The following is a 19,759-nucleotide window of genomic DNA, read 5'->3' on the forward strand; positions in this document are numbered from 1 at the left end:
AGACTGATTGAAATTGGAAGGGGTACATAAGGGCAAGTGGTTAGTGTATATTGGTGAAATGTTGGGCAGCATTAAGAGATCAGACCTGTACCCTAATGTCTATAACTAAACAGGCCGTCCAATCGATCAAGATTGAGCTACTTGCAAAAATCTCTGAGGATAGATGGAGTAGAAATTTAGGTAAAGGTATGGTGGCAGCATATCTTCCTTTTTGTCCTATGCTGTAAATTGAGCTATATCTTCTAAATGTTCCACGACATTACAGATTTTATTTGATGAGGTTTCAGCTGGGTATAGCTCACTTTTTGGTGGCTTACCCATCGAGGGTGCACACTGCCAGGGATTTAATTCCCTGCCCATGTGGCTCACGGACTTCACAATCGCAACTGCATATGGTCCTATTTTGTGATTTATATAGAGATTAAAACTCCATTACTTAGGTTATTAAATATTAGGACCTGCAAGGAAGCAATATTATATTTGAAGCTATTGCAAACTGATGTGGTGTGTGCTGCTGTGTATTGTTTTATCTCGTCGGCTGTGAAAGCCAAGAAAAAGGTTGGAAAATTATCTATAAATTTGTCATTGCTCGTTGTTTTTAACCTGCTATTTATTATATGAATTCTGTACGTTTTAAAACAATTTATTGATTTTAAGGATGTTTAATGCTTTTATCCTTGATTTAGACTTTCTTCTTTTAGTTTGAGCATATTGTCGTGTTTGATTTTTTATGGCATGTTTTGCCGAAATACATTTTTTATTGAATTGAACTGGAAAAATAATTCTCAAATACTTTTTTGTCTCCACTTCTTTTTAGGTTGTCTTTTTTCCGACCTCTGCTGAAAATTTCCAACAAACATTTACTATTGTTTGCGACAACTGCCAGGTCCAGGATCTCACACTAATAGGTTTGAATATAAAATATTGTAAAATAATGTACACTGTAAAACTTAAAAAGTGTGGGCCAGATTACAAGTGGTCCATTAAACTGTGATTAGGGATCCCATTTATAAGTAATGAGAACATCACACGGCTGTTAAATTTTAGAATGTCATACCCACCAGAATTTAACTGGGTAAAAAGGCACTGCAAATACTTATACTTGGATTTGGTGCTAAAAGCATCAAAATGTTTTTCCTCACATAGTCAGACTAGACAATAATGATCCCATCTGGTCAATTATGGACACCACCTCAGTGTCAGGTTTTTTTGTGTGCAGTAATTATCATATTCAATTCAGGCCACTTGTAATCATGTTTTTAGTATGTATAAAGATTATATTTACAAAAGTTGAATAACTTGTAACTATTGCAGTAAACTCCCAAGAATAAAAGATTTGAGGCAGACAATCTTTGTGCCAAGCAGTAAATATATGATTACAACTGTTCTGTAGAAAACCTGTTATTAAAAGAAATTATCCAAATACAATTGTCAGAGTGCTTATAAATTGATAATGTATGCCCCTCTGTAAACTATTTTTCTAAATGTTTTGTTGGGTTTATAGTACAATTACAACACCAAGGTATTTTTGAGGATGTCAAATTCGGGGCTGAAAAGGATTGTGAGTAAGTACTAATGGAGGTAATCATGTAAGCATTAAGTTAAGGCGTGTTGCTATCAACACTAGTTTTACTAAAGCTGCAACCAGAATTCTGGTACCATGGATAGAACATTATGTAAAACTAATAAAACATCATGCAACATTTGTAACTTAATTATCTCCCCAGGATGTGGGCAAAGTCTAGCTCTGGAGCTTGTGTCTGTGATTGGTGGTGAAAGCATCCCTGTGCCTGGTGAGCTGGTAGATGTGATCGCTGAGCATCGCTTGCGCTTCTACTCTCTGAACTCCTATTCAACATCTGAGAAGAAGATGCAGATAAGGAACTCCACGTATGTAGTAAAAATACTTAATATATGGTATTGCCCGCCAATGAAAGTGACTCATTGTGATCCAGTTCTTCCTATTTTGATTGTGCTTTGCTGGCACATTAGTCTTGAAGTATGGCTTCAGCCATTTGTGTTCATGTTCTGCTAGTTAGTGACCGTTCTGCATCATGGTACCTAGCATTAGCATGTGGTGCAAATTATCCAGTAGCATCATGTTTGCCCGGGCAGCACCATCACATTTAAGCGGAACACATCTGTCCCATTACACTCACTGCCCTGTCTGCTCACTTATTTGTAATGACATTGTAAATTCTGACAAGAGCTTTGGAGACTGAAGTGGTTGAGACAAAATGTAAACTTGATTTGTATAATGGCAAAGCAAAATCCGTTAGTGAAAGTTCAAGTTCCATGCAGGTTACAACTATCCTACCCTCCAAGCTCAATCCCCTACCCTCACTCAAAACATCTCCCCTTGTGTAAAACTGTCTTCTCAACCCTGTCAGCATCCCCCTCTCCATTGCCATTCCCAAGTCCCTACTGTAGCACCTTATTCTTTCATAGGGCTAGACCTCTGCATCATACGTAATGAGCTAACATACATATAGGCAAATCTGGCGTCCTGTGAACTGCAAAAGACACATTGTGATTGTGTGCTAACATAGGTAGTTATTGCACTGAAACATCTTGAGTACTAACTGCTCTGATTTTTTATTTTAATTCTGCTCACTATTTCTCTTGCATAATATAATTGCAAGCAGAAGGAAGGAAAAAGGAGGTGAAGGCACTTGAAATGTACAACTCCACCTTGAAATTTGGTGGAGCTAGACACTTCAAATCCAATATTAAGCTCCGCAATGTAGGACTGACACTTAACACTACACAAGGATTACAAATTCAGACTCCAAGATCCATAAAAAGTAATATTTTCTTTCAGGTTAAGAATTATTTGAGCACTAAGGATGAGATACATTGTTTAGATGCTTGTAGCAAACAACTGGTTGGATATTTCAGGCTATATACTTGAGAGGACACCATATTTGCCTCTTCTAAATTGCTAAATTAAGCCAGCTTGGAGGGTAATTATTAGAAAATGGGTCCTGGGACAGGATAGTAGAATTATATTTTCTCTGGTGGAGGGAGTTTCCCATCAGTTATCGTATAATCCATTTTTGGGTGATAGTGATGTACTGTAGTGTAATTTATGCAGTTTAGAGATAAGATATTTTTAGGAAAATGCCTTTGTGATCGAGTCCTGTAGTGGCCACGAGATGACTTGTGGCACGCTACAAAACTCCTAATTAAATAAATGTGCACAGTTTACAAAAGCCATTCATGGACCACTAATTGAGAGATGTTAACATTTCATGAGAGCTTTGTTAAGCTGTTTTCATAAAGGCTGAAGTGATGTAGGTAGTTATGTGCTGTACATGTCTGTGTATATCAAATATGGCAATGAGAATATCTGGCTATACTTCTCTTGTTTAAACACTGCATCAATGTGAAAAAGATTTGTCACCCCATTTAGCATCCATCACCGTTACCCTTATTGATGAATCTGTAACTGTGAAGTATTACATTTCTTTCTTCTAGGCATGTGTCATTGCCATTCTACTGGCAGATAATAAAACCTAATCTTCAACCATTGATGCCAGGAGAGTCCTACGACCCTGAAAAGATTGCCTTCAACATTGACTCCGAGACTCCATTCAGCATATGCCCAATTCAGGGTGTTTTGGAGCCTCACCAGGAACAATGGTTTACACTCACTTATGCCCCGAAAGAGGTATACATTATTAATCCATTATCTTAAAGGAGAATTATGTCTTAAAAAAATATTGTTATTTATTCAATGATAATAGCAAGTGTATGATAAAAATGCATGCCAATAAAAATCATAGTGTCTCATTTAAGGTTTGACCGAGTGGGAGGGATGCTGTAAGTTGATCCTCCGTCCCATCAAATCATTGGTCTCACTGCTGTATTTAGAGTTGGAGAAACCCCTGGGATATCATTGGTGGAGCCTCTCCTGGAGGTAACCCTTGACCAAGCAGTACATCTGTCGCAGGACCTGTGGGCCAGAGTGACGGTTATCATGCCCTTTTGAAGGCGATAGGATTATCATTAATTTTCTCTGCCTGTGTCTGCTATGCAAGGCACGGTGATAAAGGACAGGGAAACTACTAAAAGCCAAAAAGAATAAGTTTGCTGAATGGGCACCTTAAACATGGTGCCCACTCTGCAAACTTAACTGCTGTGAAAGGAGCCACCTTAGCAGCGGCACTCCTCCCTGGTGGCACAGGTCATTATCTCTACCTCCAGCAGGGTGGTATACTGTCCTCCAAGGCTTAAACAAGGGCCAAAAATATTGGCTTATACACCAAATTATAGCAGTTTTATTGGTAAAAGGTGCAAAGTAGTAACACCAAAAGATACACCGCCATCTTAAATCTGTTGCAGGGGTGAAACCAAATTATATATTTTATTTAGAGCATGCTTGGGATATAACCATTTACTTGGTCTTGCAATGATTTTAGTGGCTAATCCAGCCTTTCTACCGCAGTTCAATTCCTAACATGGCAGCATACGAGGTGTGAGGCCATCAAGAGTTCTGACGCTCTTTGGCTGTCTTTACTTGGGAACCCATGGTCGTCCTGTGTATCCCTTGACCCCTTGGACACACAGTGACCACTGCAAGTTTTCAGCTGCCTAAGGAGCCAGACTTTGCCAAACAAGGAGTATAATCTTATGGCATGGACAAATACTAACTCAAGAAATGTGCCATTGAAATCCCAATATTCTTAATCCCATGTACTTCTGAGAATTGTGGTAGCGACACATTTCTTGTATTATTTGACAGATGTAAACTTACATTGGTCTTTGTGAGTCCAATAAGTCAAGAGTACATGTTCTCTTGATCCCATTGAATCCCTGAAGTATATGTGGGAATTTAGGGTGTGGTGAATATTGACTATGTCAATGGAATATCACCCAAGTACATTTATAGATTACTGTGTCCTTCCATGGGATCAAACCCTAAAAGGAACTGAATCATTGAAACAAGTAATGTCTCGTCCTCCAGTGTATTATTTCTCATTTCTTAATTTGTCTAACAGTGTAAGTAAATGGCAAATATTTGTGATAATTAGTGGGGATGAGTAATTGTTTGATGTTTAGGCCTCCTGCATTGGGAGAAAGTGTGACACAGTCACACACTGAAGAACTGAGGGTATTTAAATGGTATTTTGGTGTGCGGAAAAGCCTGTGATGTGGTGTTGTTGAGATGTACAGTTTGTTCAGAGTGAAATTAACTGTGTGTTCATTCATAAAACACAGAAGTAGGAACTAGCCTTCTTGCCCACTTTGGAATTGTCAGTAAAATCTGTTTTACTTTGGCAAGTAATGGCTAATAGTTCCTTAATGATGAAAAAACACTAACCCATAAAAACCTACCTAATAAGTGTGATTCCTTCTCTTTTATTCAGAGCTCAGCACTATGGCTTCATCCTAGGGTAACACAGCTATGTTGTGATTGCGCAGTTGCTGGCCATTTTCAAAATAGAACTAATCCAGCATCAAGCACAGATTTTGCTAGGTTTACTTGATGTATTAGTCTTTCATTTAGACCGATACAGGTAGGTCCCTTCTTGTTAAATCAAGAACAATCTGCACGGAGAGGCAAATCTTGCTTTAATATTTACTTTGCATTTGATTATAGATTCTTGTAGTTGAAAGTAATTGTGCAAATATACATTTTAGGTACTTACTCAATTCTCTCGGGTGACCATTTGTAGGTTTCCTTCCTTAACATCTCCAGCCACGGCTATTTTGCCAGGTGTTCCCTTCTCTCAACAAGGTGAGCAACTGTCCCCCTTGATGCCATAGAAACTGCTCAGATATTTCTCCTCATCCTTTGCATGCACCATTCCGAAGTCATACAGCCCTGTGATACCATGCCAGCCATCTTCTTCCCTTCTCCCTTTCGTAAGATATTCTTTGTCATCTCCTTTGGTCACACCTTGTTCAGCTACAGAAAATCTTCATAATTCTGAAGGCATCATTTTACCTTGCAGGTCATTCTGGCTCTAGTTCAGAACCTCAACCTCACACTTTCAATTTAGCCCTTCTTGAGCCTTTTCAGCTTCAAATGTTCACTTGCATTCTTTTTTAGACCACTGCCATGCCCTCTACATTCTCCAGTCCACCTTCACATCAGATCTAGTCGGCATCTCTTTGATCAATCAGTTGCTTATTTTATAGTGCCTCAGGTGCAGGAAGTGACGTAATTGTTTAGTCTCTAATTCAAATGTCATATCCACCTAGCTAATTTACCTACAGAGAAGAACTTCCTGATAAATACCACAGAGGCTTCGACATAGAGCCAATCTCCTTCATAACACTGCCAAAAATGTATGCGTTCTCCCAAAGTATTTGTTGTCATTTGAGAATTGTAATATTTGAATTGAGACTTTTTAAAATTATGCATAACACACTGTGAATGTGTCAAACACCTTTTCGATAGGTCATGGGAATTATGGAAGATATCACTCAGAAATTCTGTTCAGAATGGGTATCTGAACCACATGCATTAGAGGTCATAAGTTATGTAATGCAACAAGATTCACTCAGGACATATTCAAACACAGATACTGTTGACATGTTACAAACTCTCCATTGTGTTCTGCACTTTGTTGCTGATTTAACAACTCTGTAAGGTTTTCACTGAGATGTCTGTATTTTTTTTTTTTATAGCTGAAGAACTTTCATAATGTAATTCACATGATCCTGAGTGACATTCCAGAGCCAACCAGGTACATTAAAAAAACAACTATTCTTCAGAGCATTCATAATACAAACCAGTGGTGTAACTCAAAATGATGACGAGCCCCTGCAGAATGTGGTGGGTGGGTGGAGTATCACAAATCGTTGAGATACTCATAGATCTAGGACTGAGTATTGCCTCCCACCTACTCCTCCTCCTCCCCCCCCCCGAATGTCGTGGCCTCCCTTGTCCAGCTGAGCTGCAGGTGCCTTCATTTCCACCCTTGTACAAATCTCTGATTTTAGATTATTTGCATCTGAATGATTCTGTTTTGTCGCGATCAATCGACTTGATAGGCCTGCATAAGTACATTCAAGTGGAGAAAATCTGTAGAAATTGACATCAGTGGCTAAAATGCTTTCCGCCGGTGACAGTTTGACTGACAGTCGTCTACAGTGAAATGTCCACATTTCTACCACTCGAGTCCTCAAGCAAATAAAGTGTTCTGTCTCGATAGGGGAAGTCCTAGAACAATGTATAGTGTTTACTGCTCATAAGCTCTTCTTTTACAGTACTGTTCTGTGTTTTTCTTCCATGATCCCCATTTCCACACATCTGGTAGGTTTGGAGTCATTGTGGATGGGGATAAATGACAAGATGGAAGGAACACACAATTATACATATAGGCATGATCGCAAACCATTAGTAACTGTCACTTTTACCCATGCTTGTTGGTAACATTAGTTAGTGATTGGTGCAAGCACCTTTTACCATCGTATTGTAAAAGCAGACTTCTGGAGGTGGTAATGAGTGACAAGAGGTTTTGTACATATTTGTTGAGTGTTACCTTGCAGTGGTGGTGATGTGTTCTGTTGTCTTTTTGTGCTGCTGTATTTTTGTGCTGCTGTATTGCAGTGTGATTGTGTTGTATTGCAGTGTTGTTCTGTTTTGAGGTTTGTTCTGTTGTGCCCTGTTATGTTTTCAATTGTGTTATGTTGCTTTGTGTATGGTATTGTGTCATGGCGTTTATTTTGATATGTTAGGAATGCTGTTAAAGTTCCAGGCAAAAGCACCACATGCTTTCAAAGTTCAGGTGATAAGAATGAATGAAAGAATTAACTAATTATATATTTATAGAGCACCTACCCACACAGGGTTGTTTCAGTGCTTCAGACAACGTCTCACAGCTCGGGAATAAAAGGATTAGTCTACATGGAAAAGCCAGGTTTTAACATTTGTTTGGAAGGTAATTTCAGATGTCAGCAACTGAATATCCAGTGGGAGCGTATTTCAATGCTTTACTGCCAGATAAGCTAAGGAACGACCGCTGGTTGGAGCTCGGAGGGTACAATGAATCTTAAAGAGCTTCTATACCTCCAGTAGTTGCAGAAATTATCAAGAGCATGTGGAGTTTAGGTGTCTTAGAATTGCTGATGCAATATGATGTATTGCTAACTGTCTCTTGCTGGTGTGCCCTGACCTTGACATATTACTAGCCAGTTTCACCCCTAAGTTTTCATATTGTATGTCCCTTTTTTATGTTTGAGCTACCCGGTGTCAGAATGTGACTTTGCATTTTATGCTGTTTGTGAGGGCTACAGGTCATGTTCAGTTGCCTCCTGTAGGTTCAACTCACGCCCGCGATCCTTTCAGAAAGCAAAAAAACTTGTCTACCAGGGACTGCAGACCCATGGATGTTTTTGAAATAAGTAATGTGTCGCCGGCAAAGGACTAAGCTGCAATTTTGCTCGCTTCCAATCTTGGGACATAATTTGTGCTGATGTTTAGGTAGTAAACAACTCCTTTGTCATACAAGGAAAAAAGGGTGGATGTAAGCACACAACCCTGATCACCCCCATGTCACCCCCAGTACAGCCTGCTAAATTCCCCCCTTGATTCTCCATCTCACCTTGCATAGTTGTCAGTATGAAGGCAAATGTGTATAGACAGAATATTGTCGGATACCCCATCCTTTCCAGATCTGCCAATAAAGATAGGGAAATCATGGCAAAAGCAGACCGAAGTTCGAAAAAAGCCATAGCAGCTGTCACCATTGCAAAGTGACTGTCTTCCAGTAAATAAGTAAAACTCAGAATGTACGGTCAATTGTTGGCCACCGTGTTTTTTCCTGAACCCAGCTTGCAGGTAGGTGAGCACTTTGTCAGTCATCCATCACAGGAGTTGGTCAAAAACCTGCCTGAAGAAACCTTTCTGCAGTCAGTTAGACTGATTGGCCCATAATTGTCGAGATCCTCTTTATTTCATTTTTTTATAAAGTGGGTCAATTGCAGACCCTCCCGCTCCCCCCCCACCCTCCACCCACTATCGAGAATGTCTGACTCCATTCCTATAGCAGTTGATAAATATTAGGTTCTGAGAGACACAGGTCCCTGGGAAGTTTATCAGGACCAGGTGCCTCTCCCTACTTTGTAGAGCCAATTGCTGCCAGAATAGTGTCTTGCAGTGTTTAAACCAGTCCCTCTGTATTAGAAAATGGGTTGTGCACCACTATCAGTTGTCAATCACGAATAATAATTCAGAAGAGTCCCAGTTTGTTAAACATATGGTGACACAAGGTTTCCATAGGTTTCTCCCAAAGGGTTTATTTCATCAGAGACATTTGGTGTCACAATAAATTTGTGAGAACAAACAATGCAGCAGCCAACGCGTTTCGCCCTATACAGTTGGGCTTCTTCAGGGCAAGTAGTAGGTTCCAAAGTAGGTTCAAGAATCAATATATAAGATAAGTATAAACACGAACAAAGATTCAATGGGCTAAATTATGTAAATCCAAATTGTTTATACGTTGCAAGTTGTAACCGGCCGGATTTTCCAAATGAAAGGAGAAACGTGAGACGGGCCCGGTCGCGTTGCCACCCGTCAGTCCCTCTGTATTGTGTGTTAGGTTTTGGTTGGACAGCTCTTTATTCATGCTCTCTGTGGGCTTTGAGATGGCATATAAATCACAAAAATAGTTCATCCACTGGTGTGCGTGTATGTAGCTCCCCACATGTGTTTGTGCCTATTGATGAAGGAAATGTGCCAGAACACTTTATGGTCCTTCCTTTTTAGAGCTTCATAAAAAAAATGGGCCAATTATTTCCCCCCTTCACCTTTTGCTACAGGCCATTTGGTTCTCAGAGTTTCTCCTAGCAACTTTTATTTTTTCCCGGTCCACCTTTTTGATTGCCTCAACTAAGACACGTCTAGCCTTTCTACAGTCTTTTAAGAACCAAAAATTAGTTACCTTTCTTCTGTAAGGTTTAGTAACTGTAACAAAAAAGTGTTACCTTACATTAAGAGCTTAGTGTGCGGAGATATGATATGATATGATGGAGGACCATCGTGTAGGCATAGCTATATCCTCTGTAAGTTACCCTATGGTGTCTGCAACATCGTTATAGATACTTGCTAGTATTGAGATGGGAACCGGGTGAGATGTCAGGTCCCTTTATTGAGTAATCAAGGGACCTGACACATCTTATAAATTAAACACAATATAATATAATAGAACATAAATATAGTAAAACAGGTCACAATGGGAATACTGGTTGTGAGCACTTGATGCAGGTTCGAAAATCCAGCAGTATCAGTCCAAAACCTGGTGGTGATCATACAAAAAGTAGCATTTCCTTACACCTTAGCATTAATGTATGTTGGAATTTAAGTCTCTGGGTGCTGAGAGTTGTGGCAGTGGAGTTGTAATTGTAAGTAAATATTGAAAACATGTGGCATGGTGGGCGTGGTCTGGCCAAAGAGAAAATGGCTGCCTGATCGCTGAGCTCTGTGGCCCAGTGTGTGCTCGGGGGTGGCGGCAGAGCTGATGGGACATTGGGGAGCCTCACCTTTACTCCCTCCCCCCTGGACCACTGGGACCAACCACTGGGCGACCGCAGAGGCTTTCAGAGGGCCCGCGGCCTGTGACATGAAGAGCAGCCGTCGGCAGCACAGCCGCGTGCATTGGAGGAGATCTGATGGAGCGGCCTCGCGTGCAGCTGGTACGTCACTGGGAGCCCGGAGGGGCTACCCGGCCGCAGCGCTGTGGAAAGCTGCGGACCTGATTTCTTTCTTTCTTCCCCTCACTTCCTTCCTCATCTCCGCCCGGCGGACGCCGTCATCGTTCAACGAGAGTGGATTGACGGCCGGTAGGGCCGACCGACGACCCGGAGTGCCCCTCAAACTTTTTCCCCCTTCCAGAGGACTAAATTGACCATCGGAACGCATCCTGGTCCGTCGAGGGGTAGGTTTTTCCTGTGCCTTCCCTCCCCACCCTAAGAAGACGGTGCTGAACCCTTAAAGGTTGCCGAAGGACCCTGGTGTGGACACTGCCATCGAGTGACTAACACTCAGGCAGGCTGCACAGAGTACAGCCGCTGGCCATCTTTGTCACAGTATTACAGACTGTGAGCACAACAGAGCTACAGGGGGAAGATTCGGTTGCCTGCCCGGATGCACGCTGGAAGTGGTCAGGCTCCTCATAACCCACAGCAAACCACTGCTAATGGATGGTAGAGCCGCAAAGCCAGTAAGTAAGATGCACCCTTTCCTTCCGCCGGCCTGATTTGAAACAGTCCTGTCCCTGGACTTGTCCCTCCCGGGGATTACTTTCCCCCATCTTCATCTTCAGCGAGACTGGAGTCACGACCAAGTGTGGGTGACTAGGATCTACATACGGCTCCTTAAGACCTGGGTAGTCTTACTGAGACCCACCTCTAAAATTACACCCTCAGATCCGGGGCGGCACACACCAAACGGACAGACAATTTGCACCCCCTCTTCTAAGTCATCATAAGCCTGCAGACCAGCAATCCTCATACCCAGGGTCTGTGTTTGTTATTGACGCTGCCTTTGCCGACTGTATGGCCCTCTGGACTGTTGAGTCATCATACCCCACCTTCATGAAGTGAGGCAAATGCTGATAGGTGACCCAGCTGCACCCTGCCGGTGCAACAGGGTTTGGGAGCTCGGCATGCCCTCAGGCTCATCACGACACAGCCACCCCTCTGACGCTGGATGTTTGGCTTTGAGCTTTGACGGACCTCACGGCGCTGTCAGTCCTCTTCTTTGTGGAGATGCCCTTTGGCAAAACGACAGGAGAAATCTACGCGTCAGCTGCTGTTCTCAAACCACCGCCCATGGCTTCATCCGCTGTCACTCTCTTCCTCAGCCCTCATGACTCCTCTGTAGACACTGCCATGGAGGGCATCCTGCAGGAAATTGCCGCAGTGGGCCATCACCTGGAAGCCATGGACTCCAAGATCAAGGACCATTCTACAGACTCCAAGTCGATCTGTGCGGATATAGCTGGTTTCCAAGATAAAGTCACAGATCTGGACCACCGTCTGAATGCCGTCGAAGGCAGGATAGAGCCCTGTTGGACAATGAATCACAGTTGCAATTCCTTAGAAACAAACTCACGGACCTAGAAGATAGGAGCTGTAGGGACAATGTCAATTTTTTTGGACTACCGGAAAGTAATGAGGGCGCAGATATGAAGGCTTTCCTTAAAGACTTTATACCTGCTCTCACGGGCCTCACTTTTTCTTCCATGCTGGAATTTCAGCGAGCCCACAGAATTGGCCCCCTTCACAAGAACAACACAGAGAGACTCCGCCCCATCATAGGGTGCTTCCTCCGGCATGAACAGGTACACCAACTGCTAATGGCTGCGAGAGCCCATGGCCCATACAACTACGAAGGCCGTGAAAACTGTGTTGCTGCAGACTTCTGATGCAAAACTAATGAAAAACGGAAATCGTTCTGAGCACTCTGGCCTCAACTAAGACATTTGAACATTAAATTTGGACTCTTCAAGCTGGCCAGAATGTGCATAATGATGGATGGTAAATACAGGGACTTTTTGGAGCCTACGGGCCTGTGCACCTTCTTGGACAGCCTTCCTGCCCATCCCATGGACCACGAATCCACGGACCAGACAAGTCCCTCCACGCTAAATGACTCTATCCTACACACGAACACTGAACCTGGTGCCCTTCGTAATCACTCCGCAACGCAGAAAAGAGGCAGGATTTTTGACCGCCCACAGAGTTCTCGAGAAGGCAGGGATATTGCGCTTCAAGCGGTGGCAATCCTCACTCAGGGGCTGCACATAGACAAATCACGGTCCCCTTTGAAGCCTCCGTCTCCTGCTAACTGACTTGCATGTTTCCCTGGGGTAATCGCTGGATCACCTGATGGCCACCTGCAGACGACCAGACTGCCCTTCCGCTGAACGCTAAGTATCATACACATCTCTGCTGCCATATTATTGTTATTATTGTTATAACTGTTATTATTGTTGTTACTGCTGCGTCAATTGCCTTGTTGCAGGTATCCTCCTGCCCCGTTCTGGACTTCCTAGGACCAGCTCAAGCGGTTATCATGAATTTACCTTTTGACTCAGGTCTAATGCCTATTGCACTGATATCCCTTGAGTGCTATATGCTTAATATGGTCAGGGTTCTGTACTCCTGTAAGGAATGGTGTTCATTAGCTCATTCACTCCTACTGGACTATTTATCCCCTAGTTCTGTCCAAACAGAGATCACAAGGAGCTCTTCTATGTTCTTGAGTTTTTGTTTCTATTTAATCATCTGTATGCATCCATTCATTAGTATACATTTGTAAGGGCAGTTATCCAGTATTGGCTCTTTCATAAATTCACATGCTTGAATCATCCCCGTCGTCGAAGTGGGAGTCCCACGGTACATAAAATAGCAATAAATAATAAATATTTTTTTTTTTGCCATAGGCTATAATGGAGCCAGCAATTGCTCACATAGCCTATCCATGTCCTTTTGTGAAAGGACCCAAACCTGCCTGCTGTCCAATCAGGCACCAGCACCCTCTAGAACCTTCTCCAGAGAAGCTCCCTTCCTCAGATTTTCTACCGCACGTCGTGTGAAGGGAGTCTCCCTGAGCTCTGCCCAGTTTTTCTTCTACTTCAGAACCTTTTCTCTCAAAAGAGTTGAAAATATGTTGGATTCTTCTAGGAAAGGCCTTTTCCGCCCTTGCAAGACCTGTGGAAAGAAAAGGCTCCATGTGGATGACCCACATAAGGACTGTTTGTATTGTCTCTACCCACAACACCAAGTTAAGGACTGCAAAATATGTCGCACCTTCTCCACAAAGACCCTCAGAGACTGTGAGGGCAGGCTCCTGACATGGTTATACGGCTAAATCCTGTACCTCAGGTAAGGAGAGTGGGTCAGAGAGGCCACACAAAAGGTCCAGATCTGAGGACCTGGGCCACACAGAAAAATCCAGGAAGAGGCAGAAATCACATCATGGGAAGGGTTTACAGACCTCAGTCTCCTCTGATCCTTCCTCTCCTCTTCAAAAGAAGGAGTCCTACAGTCTATCTCCTTCCTCAGAGCCTTCCACTTCTGGAAAAATGACTCAAAAAATTAGATCGACGACGACAACACCGTCGACGACTGTGACGACGACGATGGTACCAACAACTACCGTCTCCACTACATCGTCGACGAGACCGTCATCAGCGTCGACTACCTTAACATCGACGGTAAGGGATCCTATCCCCTCTCTCAAAACTCCGTCTACGACTATAGTAAAAACATCGTCGGTTGCAACACCGTCGACGACTGCCCCGTCAACTATAACGTCAGCGACGCCATTGTCATCGGCGCTTTCGCCATCGACTGAGACACCGTCAAAGAAGACATCCTCGACGAAGACACTACGGTCGACGACACTACCGTCGACGAAACCATCATCGGCGAAACCACCGTCGACGAGACCACCGTCGACGGAAAAATCTGTACCATCCACGGCTGCATCAACGTTCACGCCATCGACAGCACTGGTGCCTAGTAGACAGATTGAGGCCACTCCTGCCTCTTCCAGGTCTCCAGATCTCCGAGCCATGGTCAGGATCAGATCTCTACCTGCACCGGATATTTATCCAACTGACACATCTCCAAACAAGGTGTCGGCTTTAGTACCCAGTCATCTTCTTGACTGGGAGGAATCTGACGAGGGTCCTTTCAGAGATGCACACAGCCCCTCGCAGCTCCATGTCAAGTACCAAGATGAGGATGAGTATGAACAATACCAACCATACTACTCTCATCAGGAACAATATTACGAAACATGAGAGCCTCAACACAGAGATACTGTACAAATGCCTTCCTCCTTAATCCAGGATTTACAATCCATGCTTCAGGATTATAGGAGAAGGTTCCCACTGGCAGCGGAAGATCAACCACCAGCGCCGGTCTCTCCGGTGACACCAGTTAATGCTCCTTCTCCTCCAGCTACTCCAAGGTTGACATCCCACTCGGTGTTAGCTGCACCCCCCAGAGATGAAGGTTCCACTTCAGGGGAAGAGGAACAAGAAGAAGGAGAAATTTCCACTCCACAACATCCTACTGAGGAATGAGATGATTACTTGGCCCCCACTCCTTCTCCACCACCTCCTCGCCCCTCTGATTCTCCGCCCGAGGACATAGGTGGTTTCCATAATCTTATGGACAGAGCAGCGGTACGTTTTCACCTTCCAACATCTGTCTCCCAGTCTGAATGTTTCCTACATGATTTCAAGGAGCAATCACGGAAGTCAGTACGGTCCATTCCAATTATTGATTTCATATGGAGCGAGGGCACAAAGATTATGCGAAACCCGGCTACGGTTCCTCCAGTTCCACAAAAACTGGATAAGAAATACAAGGCAACCCAAGATTCTCCGGCATGCCTTACTGGCCATCCAAAGCCTGACTCAGTGATCTCACAGGCTGCTCAAAGGCGCTCCAAAAATCCATCGACGCCTATCTCTACTCCTCCAGACAAGGAAAGTCGCAGACTGGACAATATAGGCAAGAGATTCTACTCCATGTCTGCAATCACTGTCAGGGCAGCAAATTCTTTAGCGATTCTAGGCCGATATGACCACCAAATGTGGTCCGACATGCAACCTTTCCTGGACCTCATCCCTGAAAATAAACAAGCAGAGGCACGAAAGATCCTACAGGAAGGTGAGCGTACGTCGGAAGAAATCATCGACTGCGCTCTTGACATAGCCTCTACTGGTTTCCGATAGCCTCTACTGGTTTCCGCCAACTAGCGGGTGCCGCGGTCTTACGACGGCAAGGTTGGCTCAAGGCCACATCTTTTAGACTAGAAGTGCAGACCCGAATCCTAGACATGCCTTACGATGGCGAATCTCTATTTGGCAAACATGTGGATGATGCACTTCAAGCCATCAAGACGAACACGGACACCGCCAAGTCCCTGGGTACCCTGCAGTACCGGAAACAGCCCTTTCGAGGGGCTAGAGGAAGAGGTTTCACCTCATTTCGAGGTTCCTTCCTTAGACAATACCAGCAATCCCAGTACAGGCCTTCATACCACCAGCAGTACAGGCAATCATCGACTGCCTCCTATACCAGACAAGGAGGTAAACGAAGGCAGGGTTCGCAATCCAGAGATCAACCCAGAAAACAATGATCTTCTACAGGCACCGGCTATGCTCCCCCAATGCCCACGACATCAGCAAATAGGAGCAAACATTTCCAACTTCATCCAAGAGTGGAAGAAAATAACATCAGACAGATGGGTGCTGGATATAGTGACAAGAGGTCATACCCTGGAATTCACACAAAAGCCACCGCTTCACCCACCAACATCAGGCAGATCTCTCCATCTTCGTCTGCTTCACGCGGAAGTATTCAGCCTTCTGGCCAAAGGGGCTATAGAGGCAGTTCCTCTGCAACAACGGGGTCTCGGATTCTACTCCCGGTTTTTCCTCATAAGGAAAAAGTCAGGACAGTGGCGTCCTATACTAGACCTCAGGAAACTCAACAAGTTCCTTCGGAAACAATCCTTCCGGAGGATCACACTGTCAGATATCTTGCACCTCCTGAATCCTGGAGATTTTATGACAACTCTAGATCTCCAGGACGCCTACTTCCACATTCCAATACACCAAAAGCATCGCAAATATCTCTGTTTTACAGTAGCCGGTGCCCATTATCAGTTCAGATTCCTACCATTTGGCCTCAGATCAGCTCCGAGAATCTTCACGAAATGCCTTGCCCCGGTCGCAGCCTCCCTCAGAAGCTAGGGTTTCCAGGTGTTCCCATACCTGGACGACTGGCTCATAAAAGCTCCGTCATCTCTACTAGCTTCCAAAGCGACAAACGCCTGCCTAAAACTATTCAACGGTTTGAGTCTAACAGTGAACCTACTGAAGTCAGTCTTGCTTCCCGCATGCAGGAGAGTTTTCCTGGGAGCAGAATTAGACACTATCCAAAACAAGGCATATCTTACCCTAGCAAGGCAGCAGAAGCTGACCCAATTGGCTGTCACAATCTCCGCAAGAAAGTTCGTTTCAGTACGACTATTCAAATCGCTTCTGGGCATGATTTCCTCAGCCATAGTCCTAGTACGGCTAGCAAGACTCAAAATGAGGCCGCTGCAGGAAGAACTGCAACTTCAATGGACCCAGTCGCAAGGATCCTTCGACGACTTAATAACTATCACACCAAGGATTCGGCAGGCGTTAGAATGGTGGTCTCACATCAACCACCTCTCCCACGGTCTAACTTTTCTGGCACCAATAACAGATTTCGTCATCACCACGGACGCCTCCTTGGAAGGATGGGGAGGCCATTTACAGGACATGTGCATTCAAGGCAGATGGTCAAAGCTCCAAAAAGAGATGCACATAAACCTGTTAGAGCTGAAGGCGATTCATCTCACGCTCAAAGCTTTTCTGCCACGCATCGCAGGATCATCAGTGTTAGTCAGAACAGACAACACAACAAGCATGTTCTACATCAACAAGCAGGGAGGAACAAGATCCCTCTCCCTCTCAAGAGAAGCTCAGTCTCTCTGGAACTGGCTCACACTGAACAACGTCCGCCTCAGGGCGGAGCACCTGGCTGGGGTCAACAATGCTCTAGCGGACTCTCTCAGCAGGACAGACGACAACTGTCACGAGTGGGAACTCAACCAGACCATACTCGAGGACATCTTCCAACGATGGGGTCGGCCGATCCTAGACTTGTTCGCCACCAATCTGAATGCCAAATGCCAGTTTTACGCCAGTCGATACCCACTCCCGGGGTCGTGGGGAAATGCTCTTTTGATAAGATGGTCCGGGATCTTTGCATACGCTTTTCCCCCCATTCCACTGATTCCCAGACTCCTCAGGAAAATGAAGACCGAATGCTGCAGGATCATTCTCATAGCCCCCAAGTGGCCCAGGCAGTACTGGTACACAGAGCTCCTACTCCGGTCAGTAGCCAATCCAGTCCGCCTCCCTTGCAACCACAATCTTCTAACGAAGAATCAGGGTCTCATCTTACATCCCGACCCAACTTCACTACACTTGCATGCTTGGCTCCTGAGTACAGAGAGTTCCAAGATATGAGCATTGATCAAGAATGTAGACTTATATAATCTAAGGCACGAGCAGAGAGCACGAACAAGACATACAAACTCAAATGGAAGTGATTCTGTGTTTGGTGCTCTCAGAATAATTTTCACCCATTTCAGATTAATCCTGAGCAAATTCTTTCTTACCTGCTCTCTCTCTCCAAAGCTGGTCTTTCCCATGCATCAGTCAAGATTCACCTAGCAGCTATAGCCTCTTACAGACGATCGGCTGACATGCCATCTATCGGCTCATCCAGAGTCATCAAACAGTTTATGAAAGGGCTGTTCCGCACCTTTCCTCCGGTACGCTTACCTCCGCCAGGGTGGCATCTTAATATTGTCCTCTCCCAACTCATGAAAGCTCCTTTTGAACCCATTCATAGGGCGGAGCTCAAGTACATCACCTGGAAAGTGTCAACCTTGCTCGCTCTCACCTCTACCAGGAGAGTCAGTGATATACAGGCGTTCACTACTAAAGAACCCTTTTTAGTTTTCTCTGAAGACTTCGTTGTGCTCCGAACCAATCCCAAATATATTCCCAAGGTTCCATCTTCGTTCCACCTCAATGAACCCGTTATTCTACGAACCTTTTTTCCAAACCCTACTACGATAGCAGAGAAAACTCGCCACTCTTTGGACATCAAACAATGCCTAAAATTTTATCTGCAAAGTACCAAACATATCAGAAAATCAGACCAACTCCTAGTATCTTATTCTCTGGGACGACAGGGAACAGGAGTAACCAAAGCCACTATAGCCCGATGGATTTCTTCGACAATCCAATTTTGTCACACCAAGGCAGGAAAACCCTTGACTAGGCGCCCGAGAGCCCACTCCACAAGAGCAGTCTCCACATCGGCTGCTTTGTTTCAAGGTATTGCCCTTGATAAAATTTGCCAGGCTGCGACATGGAAAACTACGCCCTCCTTTACGCAGCACTATTGTTTCGAGTCATCACAAAGAACAGACTCTCTAGTAGGACAAGCTGTGCTATGCCATCTCTTTCATTAAGGTGAGACCTTTCCTTAGTTATAGATATATGGTTTGAAATGCAAATAACCATGTTTCTATTATGCTTCCATGTGAATATGTAAGGTGTATGTATGTGTGTGTGTGTGTATATATATATATATATATATATATATATATATATATGTTTATATCGGTATTTACAGCATTAATTTTAGTATTTATGTACACGTACTTAAAGTATCTGTATTCCTTCGTAACTCACGATCAGAAATGTATGAGTTTACTATGATGATTATTATTATTATTATTATTTATATTGGAGATAGAGGGTCTTCATGCTCGCACCCTCCACCCACGCTGGATACAATGTTTATCAACCATACTGCTGTCTATTCAGATTCAAGCATGTGAATTTATGAAAGATCCAATACTGGATAGGAAAACAAGTTACTTACCTGTAACTACAGTTATCCAGCATTGGTATCTTTCATAAATTCACATGCGACCCACCCTCCTCCCCTTTGATGCTCGCATTTCCTCTCAGGTTCTAATTTTTCACTCTCGTGCCGGAAAATCTGAGGAAGGGAGCTTCTCTGGAGAAGGTTCTAGAGGTTCCTGGTGCCTGATTGGACAGCAGGCAGGTTTGGGTCCTTTCACAAAAGGACATGGATAGGCTATGTGAGCAATTGCTGGCTCCATTATAGCCTATGGCAAAAAAAATTGTATTTATTATTTATTGCTATT

At 44.0% G+C, this 19,759-nt stretch overlaps 1 protein-coding gene across 1 annotated transcript in view; it reads left to right on the plus strand.

Moving 5' to 3' along the window:
• The window catches only part of DLEC1 (DLEC1 cilia and flagella associated protein), a 535,808-nt gene that overhangs the window by 182,394 nt on the left and 333,655 nt on the right, over positions 1-19,759 (plus strand). Inside the window, exons 13-16 of the mRNA XM_069211058.1 lie at positions 818-908; positions 1,728-1,890; positions 3,478-3,670; positions 6,637-6,695. Of these exons, the coding sequence (XP_069067159.1) occupies positions 818-908; positions 1,728-1,890; positions 3,478-3,670; positions 6,637-6,695 (506 nt within the window). The remainder of the gene's footprint in view (positions 1-817; positions 909-1,727; positions 1,891-3,477; positions 3,671-6,636; positions 6,696-19,759) is intronic.

This window comes from Pleurodeles waltl, chromosome 10 (genome assembly GCF_031143425.1).
Source record: "Pleurodeles waltl isolate 20211129_DDA chromosome 10, aPleWal1.hap1.20221129, whole genome shotgun sequence".
In the NCBI taxonomy this organism is placed as follows: domain Eukaryota; kingdom Metazoa; phylum Chordata; class Amphibia; order Caudata; family Salamandridae; genus Pleurodeles; species Pleurodeles waltl.